Source organism: Hemitrygon akajei, chromosome 26 (genome assembly GCF_048418815.1).
Source record: "Hemitrygon akajei chromosome 26, sHemAka1.3, whole genome shotgun sequence".
In the NCBI taxonomy this organism is placed as follows: domain Eukaryota; kingdom Metazoa; phylum Chordata; class Chondrichthyes; order Myliobatiformes; family Dasyatidae; genus Hemitrygon; species Hemitrygon akajei.
The window spans coordinates 35,155,711-35,175,544 of NC_133149.1; the positions used below are offsets into that span (position 1 = coordinate 35,155,711).

General features: G+C 42.3%; 1 protein-coding gene across 2 annotated transcripts in view; it reads left to right on the top strand.

The window, feature by feature from the left end:
- The window catches only part of mfrp (membrane frizzled-related protein), a 43,448-nt gene that overhangs the window by 12,035 nt on the left and 11,579 nt on the right, over positions 1–19,834 (top strand). For both annotated transcript variants that reach the window (XM_073029864.1, XM_073029865.1), the window contains exons 7-9: positions 645–775; positions 16,602–16,724; positions 18,371–18,447. In XM_073029864.1, coding sequence (XP_072885965.1) covers positions 645–775; positions 16,602–16,724; positions 18,371–18,447 — 331 coding nt within the window. The remainder of the gene's footprint in view (positions 1–644; positions 776–16,601; positions 16,725–18,370; positions 18,448–19,834) is intronic.

Below are 19,834 nucleotides of genomic sequence, written 5' to 3' on the forward strand. Positions count from 1 at the left end.
CTGTAGTTGATAAAGAGCATCCTGATGTATGCGTCTTTGCTGCCCAGATGTTACAGGGTTGAGTGAAGAGCCAATGAAATAGCATCTGCTGTGGATCTGTTGTGACAGTCGGCAAATTGGAGGGGATCCAAGTTGCTTCTCAGGCAGGAGTTGATAAGCTTCATCACCATCGTCTCAAAACGCTTCAGATGTTGATTAATGCTGATGAATATCAGTCCCCTAATCTCTCCAACGTCCAGAAACAACTGCTGGTTCTGTGAGCTATTGGATCACTGTGCAGTTCCCTTATTCTTGCATATGCATTTTTTTTTAACAGAACAGTTTTGTGTAAGAAGTCTGCTGTCTGGTGAAATACTGAGTGGAGTTAAGCCTTTAATCCAGAGAACCAGGTTAGGATAATGATCAGACTGTGAGTTATCAAATGCCATAGGGGATAAGAGCAGGCCTTTCACTTTAACTGGCGAGTGGAGCAGTGAGCAACGTTGTTCATAAGGTGACATTCTTCTCTGCAGTGTATAAATCAGCAGGAGGCCAGGAACAGTTGCTCCATCGTACTGATTGGAATCGGATCTCAGGACATAACCAGCCGTTTGACATTCCGGTTGTTTGGAGTCGGTATGTAATGTGCCTTTCCCTCTCAACAGGTTATGTGGGAATGTGGCGCCTCCTACTGTCAATACCAACACCAGCAGGCTCAAAGTTTCTTTTGTGTCGGACTCGAGCGTTGGGGGAAGGGGCTTTATTGCACGATACCGAATGATTGCACCAAGTGATAGTAAGTGGTATATACTGTCAATTTATCCATCTATCTATCTAGTTCTGCCTTCAATATTCTGCTTCCACTGTTCCTTGTTGAAGAGAGTTCCAAGACCTGCAATACTCCAAGGTCTTGCCTCATCTTTGTCTTAAGTGGATGGTGCTTTATTTTCAAACAGTGTCCCTAAATGTAGATTGCTCCAAAGGAGGAGCTATCCTCACAATAGCTTGATGAGATCCTTCCATATCTTGTGTTTCAATAATGTTGTCTTTCACTCTCCGAAACTCCAGTGAACACTGAACAAAAAATAACCTAACTAAATTTTCCTCATAAGAAACCCCAACTATTCCAGGTATCAGTCTCATAAACCTTCTCTGAACTGCTTCCAGCAAGTTTTTATCCTTCCTTAAATAAGGACACAATATAGTACATAACACTCTCCAATCTCACCTTCACTACATATATCTAAAGAATATCCTCCCTACTTTTGTATTTAATTGGCTGAACAATTAACAATAATATTTCATTAGTCATCCTAATTACTGGCTGTACTTGCATTCTGGCCATTTCAAAAGTATGGATTAGGACACGCATCACCTTCTAGAACCTTTAATAACATACATAACATGGTTTTTAAAAAATCACTTTTTGCCAGAATAGACAGTTTCACATTTTTCAAGTTGGTTATCTATTTGTCAGATCTGTATAGTTGACTCCTTGTATGGTTTTTTTTGCACTACTTGTTTTTATTTAATGTTTTATATTTTTAGTTCTGTTTTTTATTATGTATTGCATTGTACTGCTGCCGCATCACAAATTTCACGACGTGTGCTGCTGATATTAAACCTAATTCTGATTCCGATTCTTTTTGGCACACCGCTTCTTGTGTTTAGTCAACCAGAAAATACCAATTTCTGCCTACTTTATGCTTCTGATTAGCCAGCCAATCTTTCATCCTTGCTGATGTGTTCCCTCACAGCATGAACTTTCATTTTCCACCCAATAACTTCTGATGTGGCATCAAATCAAGTGCATTCTATAAATATGGAACGTCCATCCATTCACCCTTATCCACAACATGTGTTGGTCTTCAAAGATCTCAGGTAAATTGGCCACTATGTTGGTGGTGTTGATAGTGGGGTGGATAGCCTAAGCTTACAGGGAAGATATTGATGAGTTACTAAAAAGGACAGAACAAAAGCAGATGAAACTCAGTCCTGCTAAGTGTGAATTGATGCACTTTGGGAGGACTGTGAAGAGTAAGCCATACACAATGAATGGTAGGGCCACCAGGGAATATTGAGGAGCAGAGAGATCTTGGCATACAAATCTCAGAAGTCCAAAAAGGTGGCGGTACACATAGACATGATTGTGAAGAAGGTGTACAGGATGCTACGCTTCATTGTCACAGAATTCAAGAAGAGAAAGAATATGGTATCACTTTGTAGAGCATTGGTTAGGCCACAGTTGAAGAACTGTAATGTTCTGGTCGCCACATGATGAGAGGATATGATTCCACTGGACAGAGAGCAAAGGAGATTGAGCAGGATGTTGCTTAGGGATGGAGCATTCCACATGTGAGGAGAGATAGGGTAGGCTGCTTTATTCTCCATGGAGTGAAGGGTATCTGACTGAGATATCCAAAATTATGAGAGGTATATAGGTGAAAGGAGCACCTGAGTTGCCAAGCATAGACAGCCACAGATCAAATGCAGTTTAATGGGATTAGTGGAAGTGAGTAATTGATCAGAGTGTATGTACTTATATGTGTGTAAAATATATATAATGACAATGATTCCACCTGATTACTTTGCTTAGAGAATCCTGTTTCCTGCCTCCCTACCTTTATGAATGAGATACCAATTTGATTTTCAATCTAATGCTTTCTTCCTGAATGCAGCAAATTTTGAAAAATCAAAAAGAATGCATCATTAACCACTTCATTTAACATCCTAAGAGTAAACCCATTGGGACACCAAGGCTTGTCAGCTTAGATCTCCAACAGTTTTCTTTGCCACTTTCTCGATTGTAGTTTTCCTGAGTTTTATCCTGCCTTTCAATTCCAAATTTACAGTAATATCTAGGAAATTCCTTGATATACAAATATTTAATATAGACATTTTTACATTGGCTCTGAGGTTTGTGTTCCTGACTTACAAAGCAAGGTTTAATACAATTGTGTGCCACTAACTATGGATATGAATACAACACTCATAATGCATTTCATCAAGTTTCCTTTATAAAATTTGAAATAAACATTATCCATAATGAGGATTGACTACAGTGAAGATTGAATTCATTTACTGCCTGCTTGTTTTCCATTACTATTCCATCCACTATTGGGTAGGTGGAGCTTGTCGGCCATCTAAGTCCAACTAAGAGAGGGAAAACTCTGATCTCAAACCTCCGCTGTCTTGCGGCCATAGCCACTCATGGGAAAGGCTTCGGGAGTAAACCCTGAGGACAAATCTGGAGCTGGAGTCCCTAAGGCAGTCCAACATTGCCTTCAACCTCACTCTGACAACTCCAGCGACATCACTGGCACCAAGCTGTATCGGCCCTTGCCCTTCCCTTGGACAACAACAGGAGTAAGAACAGGAAGGTAGATTATTATCTGAACGGTGTAGAGTTAGGTAAGGGAGAAATACAAAGAGATCTCGGAGTCCTTGTTCATCAGTCACTGAAGGTGAATGAGCAAGTGCAGCAGGCAGTGAAGAAGGCTAATGGAATGTTGGCCTTTATTACAAAGGGAATTGAGTACAAGAGCAAGGAAATCCTTTTGCATTTGTACAGGGCCCTGGTGAGACCACACCTGGAGTATTGTGTACAGTTTTGGTCTCCAGGGTTAAGGAAGGACATCCTGGCTGTAGAGGAAGTGCAGCGTAGATTCACAAGGTTAATTCCTGGGATGTCTGGACTCCTACGCAGAGAGGTTAGAGAGACTGGGCGTGTATCTCCAGAGAGGAAGGCCCCGAATCCTCGGCTTTGCCTGTTGCTTGGTGGCCGGAGCCGGGGTTGAAGCACTCGGCAGAGATGGTGCTCGGTGCTCGGTGTCGGAGGGCTGGTCGGAGGCACGAAGTTGTCGGAAGTTTTCGGACGGACTCACAGTTGGCTGTGCTCGGGTGCTTCCAGAGGCTGCATCGGGAAGTTTTGCCACGTTGGAGGTTTCTTCCTTCTGCCATCTGCGTGAGATGATGGGCTATCTGGGACTTTGAGACTTTTTTTTACCGTGCCTATGGTCTGCTCTTATCAAATTATGGTATTGCTTTGCACTGTTGTAACTGTATGTTATAATTATGTGGTTTTTTTGGTCAGTTAGTCTTGGTCTGTCTTGTGTTTATGTGATATCATACTGGAGGAACATTGAATTTCCCCTTGGGGATGAATAAAGTATCTATCTATCTATCTATCTATCTACATGCTGGAATTAAGGAGACTGAGAGGGGATCTGATTGCAACATATAAGATTATGAAGGGATTGGACAAGATAGAGGCAGGAAATATGTTCCAGATGCTGGGAGAGTCCAGTACCAGAGGGCATGGTTTGAGAATAAGGGGTAGGTCATTTAGGACAGAGTTAAGGAAAAACTTCTTCTCCCAGAGAGTTGTGGGGCTCTGGAATGCACTGCCTCGGAAGGTAGTGGAGGCCAATTCTCTGGATGCTTTCAAGAAGGAGCTAGATAGGTATCTTATGGATAGGAGAATCAAGGGATATGGGGACAAGGCAGGAACCGGGTATTGATAGTAGATGATCAGCCATGATCTCAAAATGGCGGTGCAGGCTCGAAGGGCCGAATGGTCTACTTCTGCACCTATTGTCTATTGTCTAACATCAGTGGCATGGAGAGAGAGACTTGCTGCTTGGGCAATAGCTGGTCTCCCCTACAACCTTGCCCAGGCCTGCACCCTGGAGAAGACTTACCAGGCGCAGATCCATGATCTTGCGAGACTAACAGATGCCATACCATACTATCATACACCGACCCTGCTCACCTTAACTGTTTCAGTGTTATCTCATGCTGTCTGTTTTTACATTTCTAGCTTGATCTTGTACTCTAAATATTTATTCTTTATTTATTGATTAAGATACAGGGTGGAATAGGCCCTTCCTGCCCTTTGAGCTACGCTGCGCCGCCCAGCAATCCCCCAGTTCAGTCCTAATCTAATCATGGAACAATTTACAATGACCTATAAAACTACCAATCAATACGCCCTTGGACTGAGAGAGGAAACCGGAGCACCCGGAGGAAACCCACGTGGTCACGGGGAGAACGTACAAACCCCTTACAGGCAGCAGCAGGAATTGAATCCGAGTTGTGTAAAGTGCTGTGCTAACCACTATGCTACCGTGCTGCTCTATTAACCTTTTAATCACCTGTTTTCATTTTCCATCCTATCGTTAGTTTAGTAAGAATATAAATGTGGAAATTGATATAAAAAGGACCATTGATGCATTATCACACAGGGTATCGTTGATGTGGGAGATCAGGGCCAGGGACTTGGAGAATTGGGGTAAAGATTGAGGCCTGTATCAGGGGTTTGAGGGAATCTGGTTGGAAGGGTCCAGTCCCTGGGCCTTTGTGAGTGGTGGAAGAAATCATTAGGGCTGGATCTGTACCAGTCTGGAGGGTACCTGAAGGCTGTGTTAAATACAATGAGATTACATTTTGCCTTGCAATATGTAGACCTATGGGCCTGAGTGTCCCCAACAATGATCATCTCCAGGACAAAATTATCTCCTGCATTGCGCCACAAAGAAACTGCATGGGAGGCAATGTGCTTAAAGCACATTTGGCAGAAACATAAACATTGTATATTCTGGGAAGTACCTGGCTGGATTCCCGGAATGTAATAAACAACATAAATATTTATCTTTCAATCTGTGGTATGTCCATTTTCAATTGTATTGCACCAAGATATTGTGATCTAATTTTGATTTTTTTTTGGTTAAGATCTAGGCACATCACATGGGTTCATGACAAGGTTTTCATCAATAGACCTCCGTCCCTTGTATATGGGATAAGGTGGTGAACAACTACTGGCAACGGCAGCTAGCATGCATGGGTCCTATTGTTCTCACAACCCAAGTAGGTCTGAGGACGTGATCCTGGCAATAATCAGGTTGGCCATCACTCTGCATGTGGCCATCAGTGGTTGGGGAGACACTCAAGAAAACAAGATGTTCATAACTGATACCAACACACTTGTTCCCCCGGTGCCCCCTTTCTTCCACCATTCCTGAACAGGAATTTGCACTTGTGTACTTGTCATTTAAGATCTGCAAGAAATCTCACCCGCCCACGTCCTGGCTGAGATTTATATCTCCAAGTGGGGATGGGATGTGACTTTCACTCTGCAGTTATTTGAAAAGCAAAAAAAAACCTGCAGGTCAGATTGCATCTGTATTGAGAGAAACAGATAATATTTAGGGTCAGTGATCCTTAGGAAAGAGAAAAAGTTATAAATCAAGCGTTGCTGTGCAAGTTGATAGTGTTGTTAAGACTATGGTGTGTTGGCCTTCATTAGTTGGATTGAGTTCAAGGGCTGTGAGGTATGTTACAGCTCTATAAACTCCAGTTATACAACACTTGGAAAATTGTGTTCATTTCTGGTTGGTTCATTATAGGGTGGACATGGAAGCTTTATAGAGAGTGCAGAGGAGATTTACCAGAATGCTGTCTGGATTAAAGAGCATGTCTTATGAGGATAGGTTGAGCGAGCTAGGGCTTTTCTCTTTGAAGAGGAGGAGGATGAGGAGATGATAAGAGGCATATATCAAGTGGATAGCCAAAGATTTTTTTTCCCCAGGGTGGAAAAAGCTAATGCGTGGGGACATAACTTTAAGGTGATTGGAGGAAAGTATTGGTGGAGGGGTGTCAGAGGGAGATACATTAGGGGCATTTCAGAAACTGTTAGACATATGGGTGATAGAACAATGGAGTACTATGTAAGAGTGAAGAGTTAGATTGATCTTTAGGGTACATTAGAAGTACAATATTGTGGGCTGAAGGACCTGTTCTGTGCTGTAATCTTCCATATTGGTTAAGCAACAGCAGAGGACAGAACGAAACAAATGCCTGGGAGTGGAGATCAAAAGAGACTGAATGACACAGTGTGGTGGTGGCAGCTAAAAGAGGGTGGTGAAGGCTTGTTTTTCACTGCTGATCTGTCTGGAGGAGATGTAGATGGAAGATGGTGAATAAGAAGGGAAAGCGAGTTAATGTTACAGCTTGATGACTTTATCAAAACTGGCTAATTCTGATACAAATGGGAACGATCGTTTATCTGATCTGTTGCGACTGGTACAAGTCAGTTTCTAGCCAGTAATATCGACAAAGAAGGGCTGGGTGTTAGTTACATCAGTGAATGCTGAAGAGAACTAGTTAGACTTGCCCTTGTTGGTGGTCGTTATCAGGCATGTGTGGTTTAGTGGTAACATGTCCCCCTTGTCCTCCCTGTTGGGAAGGTCACGTATCCAAAGCACAGATTGCCACTATTTCTGAGGCTTTAATTCAGTAGATGGGGGGGGGGGGGGTGGATATAGTCATCATTTGAACTACAACATGATTAAGGTTGTCCTGAATGTCGGGTTTTGGTTGTTTCTTGGTATGTTCTTGTTCCTCCTCTCTCTCCATCTATTGATGACTCTGTCTCATTATGATAAGATGGTGTTGGGGGGGGGGGGTGCAAGAGGTAATAGCAAAGTGGGAACATTCTGTGATCTACTGAAGGCCATTCCCTTTTTAGTCCAGCCAAATGTACTTATTGACTTCTGCTCTGATTGTAATGTTTCTCTTCAGTACTTCCAGAAATGAGGAATCTTGGGTACAAGAAATAGCCTGAGTCATCCAAAAACAATCCTTCATTCTGGCCCCGCAACTAAAATATGGTGGGGTGCAGCAGAAGAAGATTTTGCAAATACCCAGACACATAACCGTCTAACACTACATGCAATGGCACTTTCATTGGACAGATTCTGTAGTGCGACATGTGGCCAGTCTGTCACTAAGTCTTTGGGAAGCCCACAATCTGGGCAAATCTACACCCCACTCTACTCGAGAAAGGAGGTGGATGCAGCTCTCCTTATACAGAGAATATCAAAAATGTTGGGATTGTGGCATTGTGCTAACATCTGTAAGATGTGTATTTCACCCATTGCTACCTGGAACAAGCTCTTGGACACAAGTCATTCAGGAAACCCTGACCTTCATCTCCACTGATAGTCATATGTCCAGCTGGAGCTCTGCCTGGGCCAAGTGCCATGCAACAGTGACAACCTGTTCCGAATACATTAGCTTTTGGATATGTTTCCCCACGAAGGCACTGGGGGTGGGGATAGAGAACTGGAGCTTGGGGATGAGAGATTTTGTCCTTCTCATAAAGAAACCTTGCCTCCAGCTCTCTCTCTCCCTCTCCCTCTCCCTCTCCTCCCCCTCCCTCTCCCTCTCCTCCCCCCTCTCTCTCCCCCCCCCTCCCTCGGCACTGGAAGCCCAGCAGGGCCACTACTAATGCATCCATCTTATTCCAGAAGTTTTTGTGGCCTTCAGCGGAACAATTGCAGAAAAAGTCTATCATCCTCAATGCTCCATACAGAGCCCTCCTGCATCTGAATCTCCAACAAGTCACCAAACAGTCTGCCATTCTGACCCAATGTAGCAGAATAGACATTGATTAAGGATTAATGTCATTGCTCACACTTCAGGCATTCTCAGGATTCAGTGTAGAATTCATGTCATAACAGACCGATGGTGGATCCTAACAAAAGTTGCAGATACCTTGTGCATAAAAGAATTCCTGGACTATGCAATGAAATTAGTGCTCTTGAATGTTAGTGTTACTTGTTCTTGTACACTGCTGTATCCTTAATTTTATGACCTGCTCTGCAACATTAGTTCATCCCAAGGGCTATTAACCATTTCTCCTTTCCTTTCCATTCCCACGGTTTAAAGTGCATCTGAACTGGAATTCTGTAGGAAATTATCTCACCCACATAGCAAGTCTGTGATTAGGTATATTAAAAACGGAAGTTAGATTTTTGGATATCCAGGGAGTAGGAGGAAATGGGGACTGGGTGAGGAAGTAGAAAAAGTGCAGGATCAGCTGTGATCTTACTAAGCAGTGAAGCAGGTTCTAAAGACTAATTCTGCTTCTACTTGTAGGTCTAACTTCACTATGAATAGGTTTATTAAAATATTAAAGCATCACACTCCAGATGGATCTTGCAGTCTCATAAAATATCACACGAGTGGCAAACTGGCCTGATTTTTTTTTAACACCACTCCATTGGAAGTATCGCAGACAACTTTGCTTGGATCACCCAACGGATCATTTGGGAATTCATTCTGGGACATTGTGGTTTTTATTGATTTTGCCTTCCTCAGTGAACTACTGGAAGGAATAGAGAAGCTGTGAATGTTTTCCTTCTGCAAGATAAAAACATAGGGTATTTAATAGTGATGTTAATTATTACCATAGTTGATGGAATAAGCTAGTCTGATTTGGGCGGTGTCTTTGATTTCGGCTGCTTTACTGTGGCAGCAAGAAGTGTAGTTAGAGTCGATGGCAGGAAGACTGGTTTCTATGATGTACTGAGCTGTGTCCACGGAATGGGCCCAATGGTCTTTTCATGAAATGCTATACCACACTGAATTTGCTAATGTGGGAATGTAAACAAACAAAAATTGATCATCTTTAATTCATTCTTTCTACACAGCCCAACTCCCCTCAATACTGACGACACCCAATCGCAATCTCCCCTTCAGAGAGACTGGATTGGCAATTGCTCACTCCCAGGCTTCAGCATCTGTCTACTGGGACCTCATTAGGTTCTGTCGCCGCAGTGAAGTGTTTGGGTTTGCAGCACTGCTGGGAGCAACCTCTGATGTGAAGCGTCCCTTTGTAAGTGCAAAGAGCACATGGTGCAGTCCTATTTATCTTCCAATCGAGTGTTTTAAAAAGGTTAACAGGGCACTGAAGGGAGGGCTCAGCTCTGTAGTTTAACTGGGAATGTTCCCAGTTTTTCAGGAAGTTCCTCTGTTAGTTTTGGTCTAAGCAGTATAGTGATTTTTCTTGTGTGGAATGTTCTGTCTGCTGTGCCAGTGGGTTTGTGGTGACAGCTCCTTGAAAGAGGTATAAACTCGTGCAGAGAAATCTAACCTCAGTGAAGCAGAACTCCTAATTAGTGCTTGCCCTGGGAAAGTTTGATGGCAAAGTGTAACAAGCTTGACTCTCGTGTCTAAGCTGTACAGTCCCTTCGCTCATGTTTGCTGGAACAGTGACGTAGACCAAGCTTCATTCACGGGCCCATGATGTAAACTTGGATTGCAGAATCCCTTGTGTTAACGACAGCCAATTGTCTGGTTTGTGGAGCAAACCATGAGTCTAGTGCATCGCTGTAGGAATTTTCTGATCTAGTTACGCCCATGTTGTGACTCATTTATTAGTAAAACCATCGGGGGAGTTAAAGCGCCATTAAATCCTGTGATCAGTGAGTAAAATAATATAAACAGTAAAACTTAAAAATCTGATAAAGGATTATAGTACCAAGAGAGGTCAGGAAGATGAGCTTTAAAAGACTGGCAACACAAGAGTCTGCTGACACTGGAATCTTGAAGCAATGAACAATCTGTTGGAGGAACAGCATCTATAGGAGGGAAATGAATTGAACTTTTGGGTTGAGACTCTGAAGCAGATATGAGGTCTTGACCCACAACAATGATAATTCCTTCCAACAACACCCCCGCCCTTGCAATTGCTCTTTGATCTACTGAGTTCCTCCAGCAAGTCAGAAGCTTGAAGTTTGCATGTTCGGAACTGGGAGGAGTAAGGTCTTTTCAGGCTTGAGTGGTACAGGAGACATAATCTGATTTCAGCCAATGAGAATCCACAGGTAAAGATGCTTCTTGGGTATATTGTTGGCTCATAGGGATTGGAGAAGAGTTTGTGGGTAAAATAATCACTCCTACCCCTAAAAAAAAATTGTTCCTCCCACCACAGCTGCTGCTTCATGATGAACAAACTGCTCCTCTGCCTATCATTCCGACTTGTCTTTGTGTACCCAACCATTCCCATCACTCCTTGATCACCTCCACTGCTTACTAGTAACCCTCGTGTCCCTTTATCATTTGTGACCCCGTTACTTGTTTAATGAGACCTGGATAGTTGTTTTGAGACAGTCCAGCAGACTCTGTCTTGTTGCTCACTGGATCAGCTTAAAAAAGAAACCTAATAAGATCTGAGGCCAACATTAAAAGAAATTCTAAACAGGGAATTGACAGGCCTGAATCTTCTGTTGGTTATTATGACACAATGCATTTACAGACGTGGACAGTTTAGCACTTAAAAACAAAGGAAACCTTTCATTTTTTTTATGATGCTTTTTGTGATCCTTGGTAAGAATCCAAGTATTTTTCATCTATTGAAGCATGTTTTTGAAACGTAAATGCTTTTGGTATAGGAAATGTAGTCGGCAAGAAATGATAATTAAGATGGAGTTGCCTTTGTTTTGATTTCAGTGAGCTTGTGGTAAGTCATTGGGTTAAAATCCTGGTTAAAGTCTTGGTATTTCTTAGTTTTTCCATGTGGTTTTAATAAGCACAGTCTGCACATTCCCACAATGCCTAAGCTTCACAGTTGGGGATAAAGAGCCAGGCTGATTATCAGTTCATCACATATCATCTCTATGCACCAGTAAAAACCAGTCCTGTGATGACTTACTGAGTGATTTTTCAAGAGTTTACACATTTTTGTTAATTTAGGATTGAAATATTTAACAGCACGTTGGAAATCAAATCATTTTGAGTGTCACTAATTAAAGTAGATCGAAAGTGGCTTGGAGATTGTCGGAGGAATGATAAACAGCCGCACAGTCTGAAAGTCCTCAGGAGAACAACACATTGAAATGCTGGTGGAATGCAGCAGGCCAGGCAGCAACTATAGGGAGAAGTACAGTCAGGACTAGACGAAGGGTCTCGGCCCAAAACGTCGACTGTGCTTCTCCCTATAGATGCTACCTGGCCTGCTGTATTCCACCGGCATTTTGTGTGTGTTGCTTGAATTTCCAGCAACTGCAGGTTTCCTTGTGTTTACGTCCTCAGGAGAAATTACTTTTGTCATAACCCAGACAGATTAACTCATTTTTGTAATTTTAATTGAAGTTGAGGTGGGAGATTTCCAGATTTACCTTAGAGCTCCCTGGCATTGGGGACTCAGGCTGTACCAAGTCATTGCAAATGGAAAAGTTCCTAGACACTTGGTGATAGTTCTGTGCCAGTGGTGCTCATGCTAGGCACTGTGGACCTTTAGAAACTGGTAGAGATATCTCAGGCAGTCTGCACATGAATTGCATGCAACTTAAGCATATAGTTAGCTACCAGTTGTGAGGAGACAGAGGCACCTATTTGGGTCACAGTAAAACATAGAACAATATTGGCCCTAGAGCCCATGACATAGTGCCAACTTGTATAACCTACTCCACCATATAACCCTTCCCTCCTACACAGACCATAACCCTCTATTTTTCACACTTTTCATAGAAACAGTCCCCCAATCTATGTCGGGTTTCATCAGTGTAGAGGAGGCTGCATTGGGAGTACCGAATACAGTAAATGACCCCAACAGATTCACAGGTCAAGTGGAAGGGCTGTTTTGGGGGTTCTGAATGGACCCCAGATGATTGGAGGACCACATTGTCGAGCACCTTCACTCCATTCATAAAAAGCAGGGTTTCCTAGTGGCCACCCATTTTAGTCCCAATCCACATTCCCATTCTGACATGTTGGTCCGTGATCTCCTATACCGTCATGGTGAGGCCACTCTCAGCTTAGAGGAGCAATGCCTCACACTCCAATAATGGCATGAACATCAATTTCTCTAACTTCTGGTAATTTTCCTCCTTCCCCTCCCCTCTTCCTCCATTCCACACTCTGGTCCCACTCTTACCTCTTCTCACTTGCCTATCACCTTCCCTTGGCGCCCGTTCTCTGATGGTCCACTCTCCTCTCCTATCAGATTCCTTCTTCTTCAGCTCTTTATCTTTTCCACCTATCGCCTCCTAGCTTCTTACTTCATTCCCCCTCGCACTCACCCACTTAGCTTCACCTGTCATCTTCTAGCTTTCGCTCCTTCCCCTCCTCCGCCTTATTTAGGCTTCTATCCCCTTCCTTTCCAGTCCTGATGAAGGGTCTTGGCCCAAAACATCAACTGTTTCTGCATTTCCATGGATGCTGCCTGGTCTGCAGAGTTCCTCCAGCATTTTGTGTATGTTGCCCTGGATTTCCAGCATCTGCAGAATACCTTGTGCTTGAGACTACATCCCATTTTGCAATGTGGTGTTTCAATCAAAAGAGTTTGTTATTCACTTCATAAATTTGGGATAGTCATTGTGTCCATAGTAAGCAATATTTTTGGGAGAATCTCCAGTCCACCATTCTTGACCTTGACAGTGATGATGATCTCCTGGGGAGTAGTCAGTGAGAAGATTACCATGAAACGTGCATTTTTCTTAGTGGATATAGAGTCAGAAAAGTCCGAAGACTATTACGCTTCCACTGACTGTCCCTCCTGAGAACTGACCATCACCCACCAGTGTTAAGTCATGGCAAAGGTTCTGGTAGTTCTGATGAATTATTGCAATCTTTGTAGTTTGGCAGATGTGATTCTGTGGGATAGGTCCTACCACTCTTCAGGAGAAACTTGCTCATTACTGACACGATTTGTGTTCTGAATCTTTTTCTGTGTCTCGTCAGCTAACCCTATCAACATACAGTATTCAATTCCTTTTGCACTTCTCTAGCTTTCTCACAGGTTCTGTGTTTTTTTTTCACCTCGGCTGCCCCTTGCAGTAGCAAGTTCTAACATCTCCTTGGGACAAAGAAGTTGTCTTGAAGTTCATATTGGATTGGGTAGTGATAGTCATGCAAGGCCCTGTGCAATGAGTTTGAATCTCTGCAGTCTTTCATAAATAGGTTATCATTCTGCTTTGCTACAATGTTACTTTAAATAATACAAAGAGCATAAATGGTCTTTGCATTTCAGATGTAATCTAACCATATTTCTACACTTCAAGTTCTTACTTCCGTCTTTCTAGAAATGGACCCCTGTGGTTTAATTCTTTTTAATGACTAAATATTTTGTTACAGGTGCTACATAGATGTTACATCCATCTATTCCTCTCTTCCATTTACAATTTTTCTCCCAAAAAATGTACTCTTATCTATATAAAAGTTAATTTTGTTAATTATTCTGCTAATGAAAAATAAGTGGTCCTGAAACCAATCCTTGCAAAATATTATTTCCCACTATTTACCATTCTTTGTGAGAACCTTTAACCTTTGTTCTTTGTCTTCTATGGTCAACTATCTTTTTATTCTGCTACTTATCCAAAGTCTCCTTATGCTAGTTATGATTCTACTCACCAGAGAACTTTTGAAATCCAAAGTATATTAATCTGGAACTTCTGACCTGTAAAGGAATTACATTACTCACATTCCTGTTTCTAACATCTAAGACTTCTGTGCAACCTTTCACCCTGATACCTGGGCTAGTTCCTGTGCTGCTCAGGTGGACTTCTTGTGGAATGCAAATGGACAGCATGAACTTCCACAAGTTTTCTTATAATGCAGGAGGCTATCCAGCCCATTGAGTCTATGCTGCCCCTCAGAACAATCTCTCTGCCACTTACTTCCCTGTAACTTATCTCTTCCATGTGCCCATTAACACACTTCTGATTCTTTACTCCTGCCTATAGCAGGGATCATTTTTGAAGTTAGCGCGAACAAGCAAACTCCACACAGACAGCACTGGAAGTCAGAATTGAACACGGCTTGCTGGAGTTGTGATATGCCAGCACTACCTGCAGAGGTGTGCGTCATTAATATGCTCTCAGGTTAAGATGTTTGTCCTCTGAGTCTTTGGACCAGCCAGCTACTGTTAATATCATCTGAAAAGCCTGAAAGCCCATACCAGCAGACTCAAGGATAGCTTCTATCCCACTGTTATCAGACTCTTGAATGGACGTCTTGTACAATAAGATGGACTCTCGGCCTCACAGTCTACCTCGTTATGATCTCGCACTTCATTGTTTCCCTGTCCTACTCTTTTCCGGTAGCTTTTACACTTCATTCTGCATTGTTATTGTTCTAACTCAATGCACTGTGTAATGATTTGATCTGTATGAACAATATGCAAGTCAAGCTTTTCACTGTAACTTGATACTTGTGACAAAAATAAACCAATTACAATCTATTTTACAACAGAAATGCTTATCCAGAGTGTTGGGATTACTCATAGTCTGGTCACTGTCTGAATCACTGTTTATTTATGGTCATTGTTACTCAGTGTTTCCATAATGTTTGTATTAAGAGTTATTCGTTGTTTTTAAATGTCATTTACTGTGTATTTTAATGTATTAAAGTACAAACATTTACTCATATTTTTCATATTTCAAAATATTTTTGTAATCCTAAGTGACTCGTGCTACAGAATGTCTTTGATTCCACATTATTATTTATTATTTGTTTTCTTTTTGTATCTGCACAGTTTGTTTTTTGCACATTGGTTGTTTGTCTTCTGTTTGGCCTTTTGTTGATTCTATTGTGTTTATTTTTGTATTTACTGTGAATGCCTGCAAGGAAATGAATCTCAGGTTGTGTATGGTGACATATATGTACTTTGGTAACAAATTTACTTTGAACTTTGGAAAATCTCTCAGTGGCCCAGACAACAGTGACTATGAAACCAACCGCTATGAAGTGTGGAGAACCAGGCTGTCCTTGAAAGACTGTCCCATCTCAAGGCTGAAACAAGCAGTGTAGTCTGAGGCATGTGGCCAATGATGTTGGAGTGGTGGAAAATTTGTCAGATTGTGTCTATTTCATTTGCTGTTCAATTTCTTAGAAGATTTCAGCAAAGTTAATCAGACATGACATTTCCTCTAGATATCTTTGTACGTTCTTTTACATTCTTAAGTAAGATTTTCATTGTGTTTATTGCCACTAATGTTAAGCAACTCTGTATAAAGTAAGCTAACTTTTACTAGTTTTAGGACCTGAAAACAGAGTTACCAATAGGATACTATGAAAGGATATCGGAAGAAGATGGTGACATGCTTCACACAATTCACAAAGCTATTTATTTTACTACTTTCAAATACGATCCTGCTGCTATTGGAACTAGTGATTTCCACTTTGGTGTGTGTTGAGCGACCTGGCACTTTGCTTTCTCCGAGGGAGTTCGTTGAGGTTTCAAGCATAGTGTGCGCCCTGGAGGCCAAGAAGCCAGGAGACAGGGCGTGAGCCCGTGATCAGCTCCATTTCTCACTGATAAAAGTTTTGAGCAAGATTGAAATCAATGAGGATGAGAGCGGAAGGCGAGCGGGTGTTCAGTGCCGTCTGCTTGCGTTTGACTTGTCTCTCGCTCTCCTTCTCACTCGGATGGTGCCAGAGTCCTGGGTCTTGAGCAGGGTCTAATCGATGCAGTTTGTGGATTGGACTCTGTAGTTCATGTTCTGACGTGTTTCTGGTTTCTTTTTTCTATTGCTAGTTTGTGCAATTTTGATCGGGGTGGCCTGCGGTCAATGAAACGACACAGCGCTAAATTAAACTGAACTGAATTGAACATTTCTGGACTTTCAATGACCGTGGGTTGATGTTTTATATTCTGTGTTTTTCACTCATTTTTTTCCCCATTTGCGCAATTTGTTCTTCTTTTGCATGTTGGGTGTTCTGATGTTTTCTTTGAATGTGTTCCATGGTGTCTCTTTGTTTCGTGGCTGTGTCGGAAGATGTACCTCAGGTTTGTATACTGCACACGTACTTTGAATCCTGAATCTCTTTTTCTCTTTCAGAAAGCTGTGCCTGGGATGAATTTCTGTGTGATGGGGGCCGGTGTCTTTTCGCCAGCTCTAACTGCAATAATTTTTACGATTGTTTGGACAAGAGCGATGAGGTGAATTGTGCTCAGCGTCATGGTAACTACCTTTCTCCTGCACCTATTCTGATGTAAAGTGGTACCAAGGATGTGGTAGATGTCAGAAACATGTCAATTTCTCGACCACTAAAATATTTTGATCGTAAAACAAAAAAAAAATTGCTTGGTTGCAGCTTCATTAGATCAATGTTGGCTACAGAATGTATCATGAAAGATACAAACTGGATGTGTTTTTTTTTCAGCAAGTTAAGGATTCCTCACTCACTGGTTGAGGAATGCTAGCTGTTTCCAGGTAGTCTGGATTCATTAAGGATTAACGATAACATTCAATGTAAGAGTAAATGAGATAGATAATTGTCCAATTTTTTTTTATTGCCTCCAAGATGACCACAACCTTATCGTAGGGCTTGGAGACTCGCATGCCTCAATGACCCAGAGAGCTGTGTTGGCTGGAGTCAGGGCCTTGTGATTTGACTCTTGGCAGAGTCACCCATGCCAAACAGGTCAAAGGGTAGAGGCCAGACCAAGAGTGGTCCACCAGTCTTCCAGGTTCGGGGGTTCAGCTCAGGGCTCACATCCCTGATTGTCAAAAAAAAAAATTGTTACGGAAACAGTAATGAAGAATCCTTAATCTGAGTACGAGGGTATTCCTGAGTCTCCACCTGGGATTTGCATGGTTGACAGTAGTGAAAACTGAGAGGAAGTTACTGACATAATGAAGGAAGCCCTGAAGACCATCAAGATCAAAATTTGGCCAAGGACAGATAGAGATGGAGGACCTTCATTGCTACCCTAAACACCAGCAGCGTAACAGGCAGGACTACAATTGTTTATTCAGTGTTATGAGTACACACTGTGTTACTCCATAAATAATTATATATTAAAGGACTACTTGGTGTATGATTCTCCAGAGACAATGTATACTCAGCATATGGTGTAGTTGTATATAGTTAGATCGTGATGTATGTGCTACTACAGAGTTATACTTTATTCACAATGAGCATAGTTGGATCCCACATTATGAAGGAAGAGAAAGGGATTCTTTCCACTGGTGTACCTCATGCCGGGCCACACCCTTATTCTCCCCACAACCTCTGTCTTGCTGATTTTGTTCCTAATGAATGGATGAGGACAGGTGGGGGTACACAATCCCTACACGTGTGTTTTTAAAGATGAAGCTCCACGTTGGTACCTGTCAATTTTGGTAGGGATAATAAGGAAGGGAATGGGAATGGCAGACTGAGAGGAGAATTTTTGTTAACATATGAGGCTGCTCCAAGGCAGACGAAATTAAAAATCTGCCAGTAGAACAAAATGGGGCAGAAATTGAAAGTCTAAAGACAGCAACTTTTTCATTTTCATTTTGAAGTCCACCCCAGGTTACGGCAGGGTTTGCTCCTGGAAACTATTCATAACCCAAACAGGTCACAAGTCAGAAATGCAGCCACGGACCAAATTCTCACCATGAGAAGATGCCTGGAGCTGATTAATCCATTCCACGTTCCCAAACACTCACTTGCGTGTTTGAAATGTACCTGTTAGGCCTTTGTAAACTGGGGAGGACCTGTATCTACTGTGTTGTGCATTTCCTATTTAATAGAATTTCTCAGTTCATAAACCCCTGACCAGAGATTTTGAGTTTAATAAATTAGTCATTTATTCCTTCTAACCCATTGTTTTGTTTAGATTGTGGAGGGGTTCTGACCACTCTGGAAGGATCTCTCGCCACTCTCAAACACCCTGAGCAGTATCCACACAGACTGGTATGTAACCATCCACCGACAGATTCTTCACCTTAAGTTATCAACAAGCCCCTTTCCTTTTAAGCAACCCCTTGGGATTATAAATAATACACACAAAATTCTGCAGATGATGGAAATCTTGAGCCCCATACACAAAATGCTGGAGGAACTCAGCAGGTCAGGCAGCGTCTATGGAAATGAGTAAACAGTCAACAATTTGGTTGAGATGCTTCATCAGGACTGGAAAGGAAGGGGGCCAGAACAAGAAGGTGGAGGGGGAGGGGGATGAGTACAGGTTGGCAGGTGATAGGCCAGACCAGGTGAGGGAGAAGTTGGGTGGGTGGTGGTGGAAGATGCAAAGGGCTGAAGAAGAAGAAATCTGATAGAAGACAGTGGACCATGAATTAAAGGGAATGAGGAGGGAAACTGGGGGTGGGGGGGGGGGTGGGGGGTAATGGCAGGTGAGAGGGTAGCCAGAGTGGGAAAAGAAATTACCACCCACCCACCTTCCCCCTAACCTGGTCTCACCTATTACCTGCCAACTTGCACTCCTTCCCCTCTTTCCACACCACCTTATTCTGGTCTCTGCTCCTTTCCTTTCTGGTCCTGATGAAGGGTCTTGGTCCAAAATATTGGCTCCATAGATGCTGCCTGACCTGCTGAATTCCTCCAGCAGTTTGTGTGTGTCCTTCAGGATTTCCACATCTGCAGGATCTTTTGTATTTCTGACTTGTAGCTCCTTTCACCACTCGCACAAGCTCCATGTGCCTCGATGTTTTGAGCTCATCAATACCATCCCAAATGGTGCTACAAGATCTGCAAGCCCTTAACCACACATTGCTGAAAGTGCTTTGCTGCAAATTACGGGATTTTGATCTCACTGTTGTGAAAACCAGATGAACATTTGTCTTGTTTTTGTGGTGACCATATAAATATTATTGGATTATTTGAACGATAAATATTTAACAGTATTACTGGAAAAACTCGCTTCCATGCTTCCTGAAATAATGGTGCAGATAGGCAAGTAGTTTAACATTCAGTCTGAAAACAGCCCTGTGACATTGGATATTCCACATGGTGAGTCAGCCAGATTTAAGAATGGTACTTGAAAATCTAATCTTTTGATACTGAGTTAGGAGCACTACATATTCTGTCCTGTTGGCTATACAGTGACCCTGACTGTTATCAAGCTGTTTGATTGTCAGTACACCAAAAATGAACCTCTTTTCCAATTCTCAAGGCCAATTGTAGAGCCTGAGATTAAGCAGGATGGAATACTGATTCTGGGGTACAGTGACCCGTATTACAAGCTGTCTTTTTACCATTGAGCATCAGTGGAACGGGCAGGAAGTGTTGGACAGAAGCAGTGACACTTTGTAATACAGAGTATGCTACTAAAATGATCTCC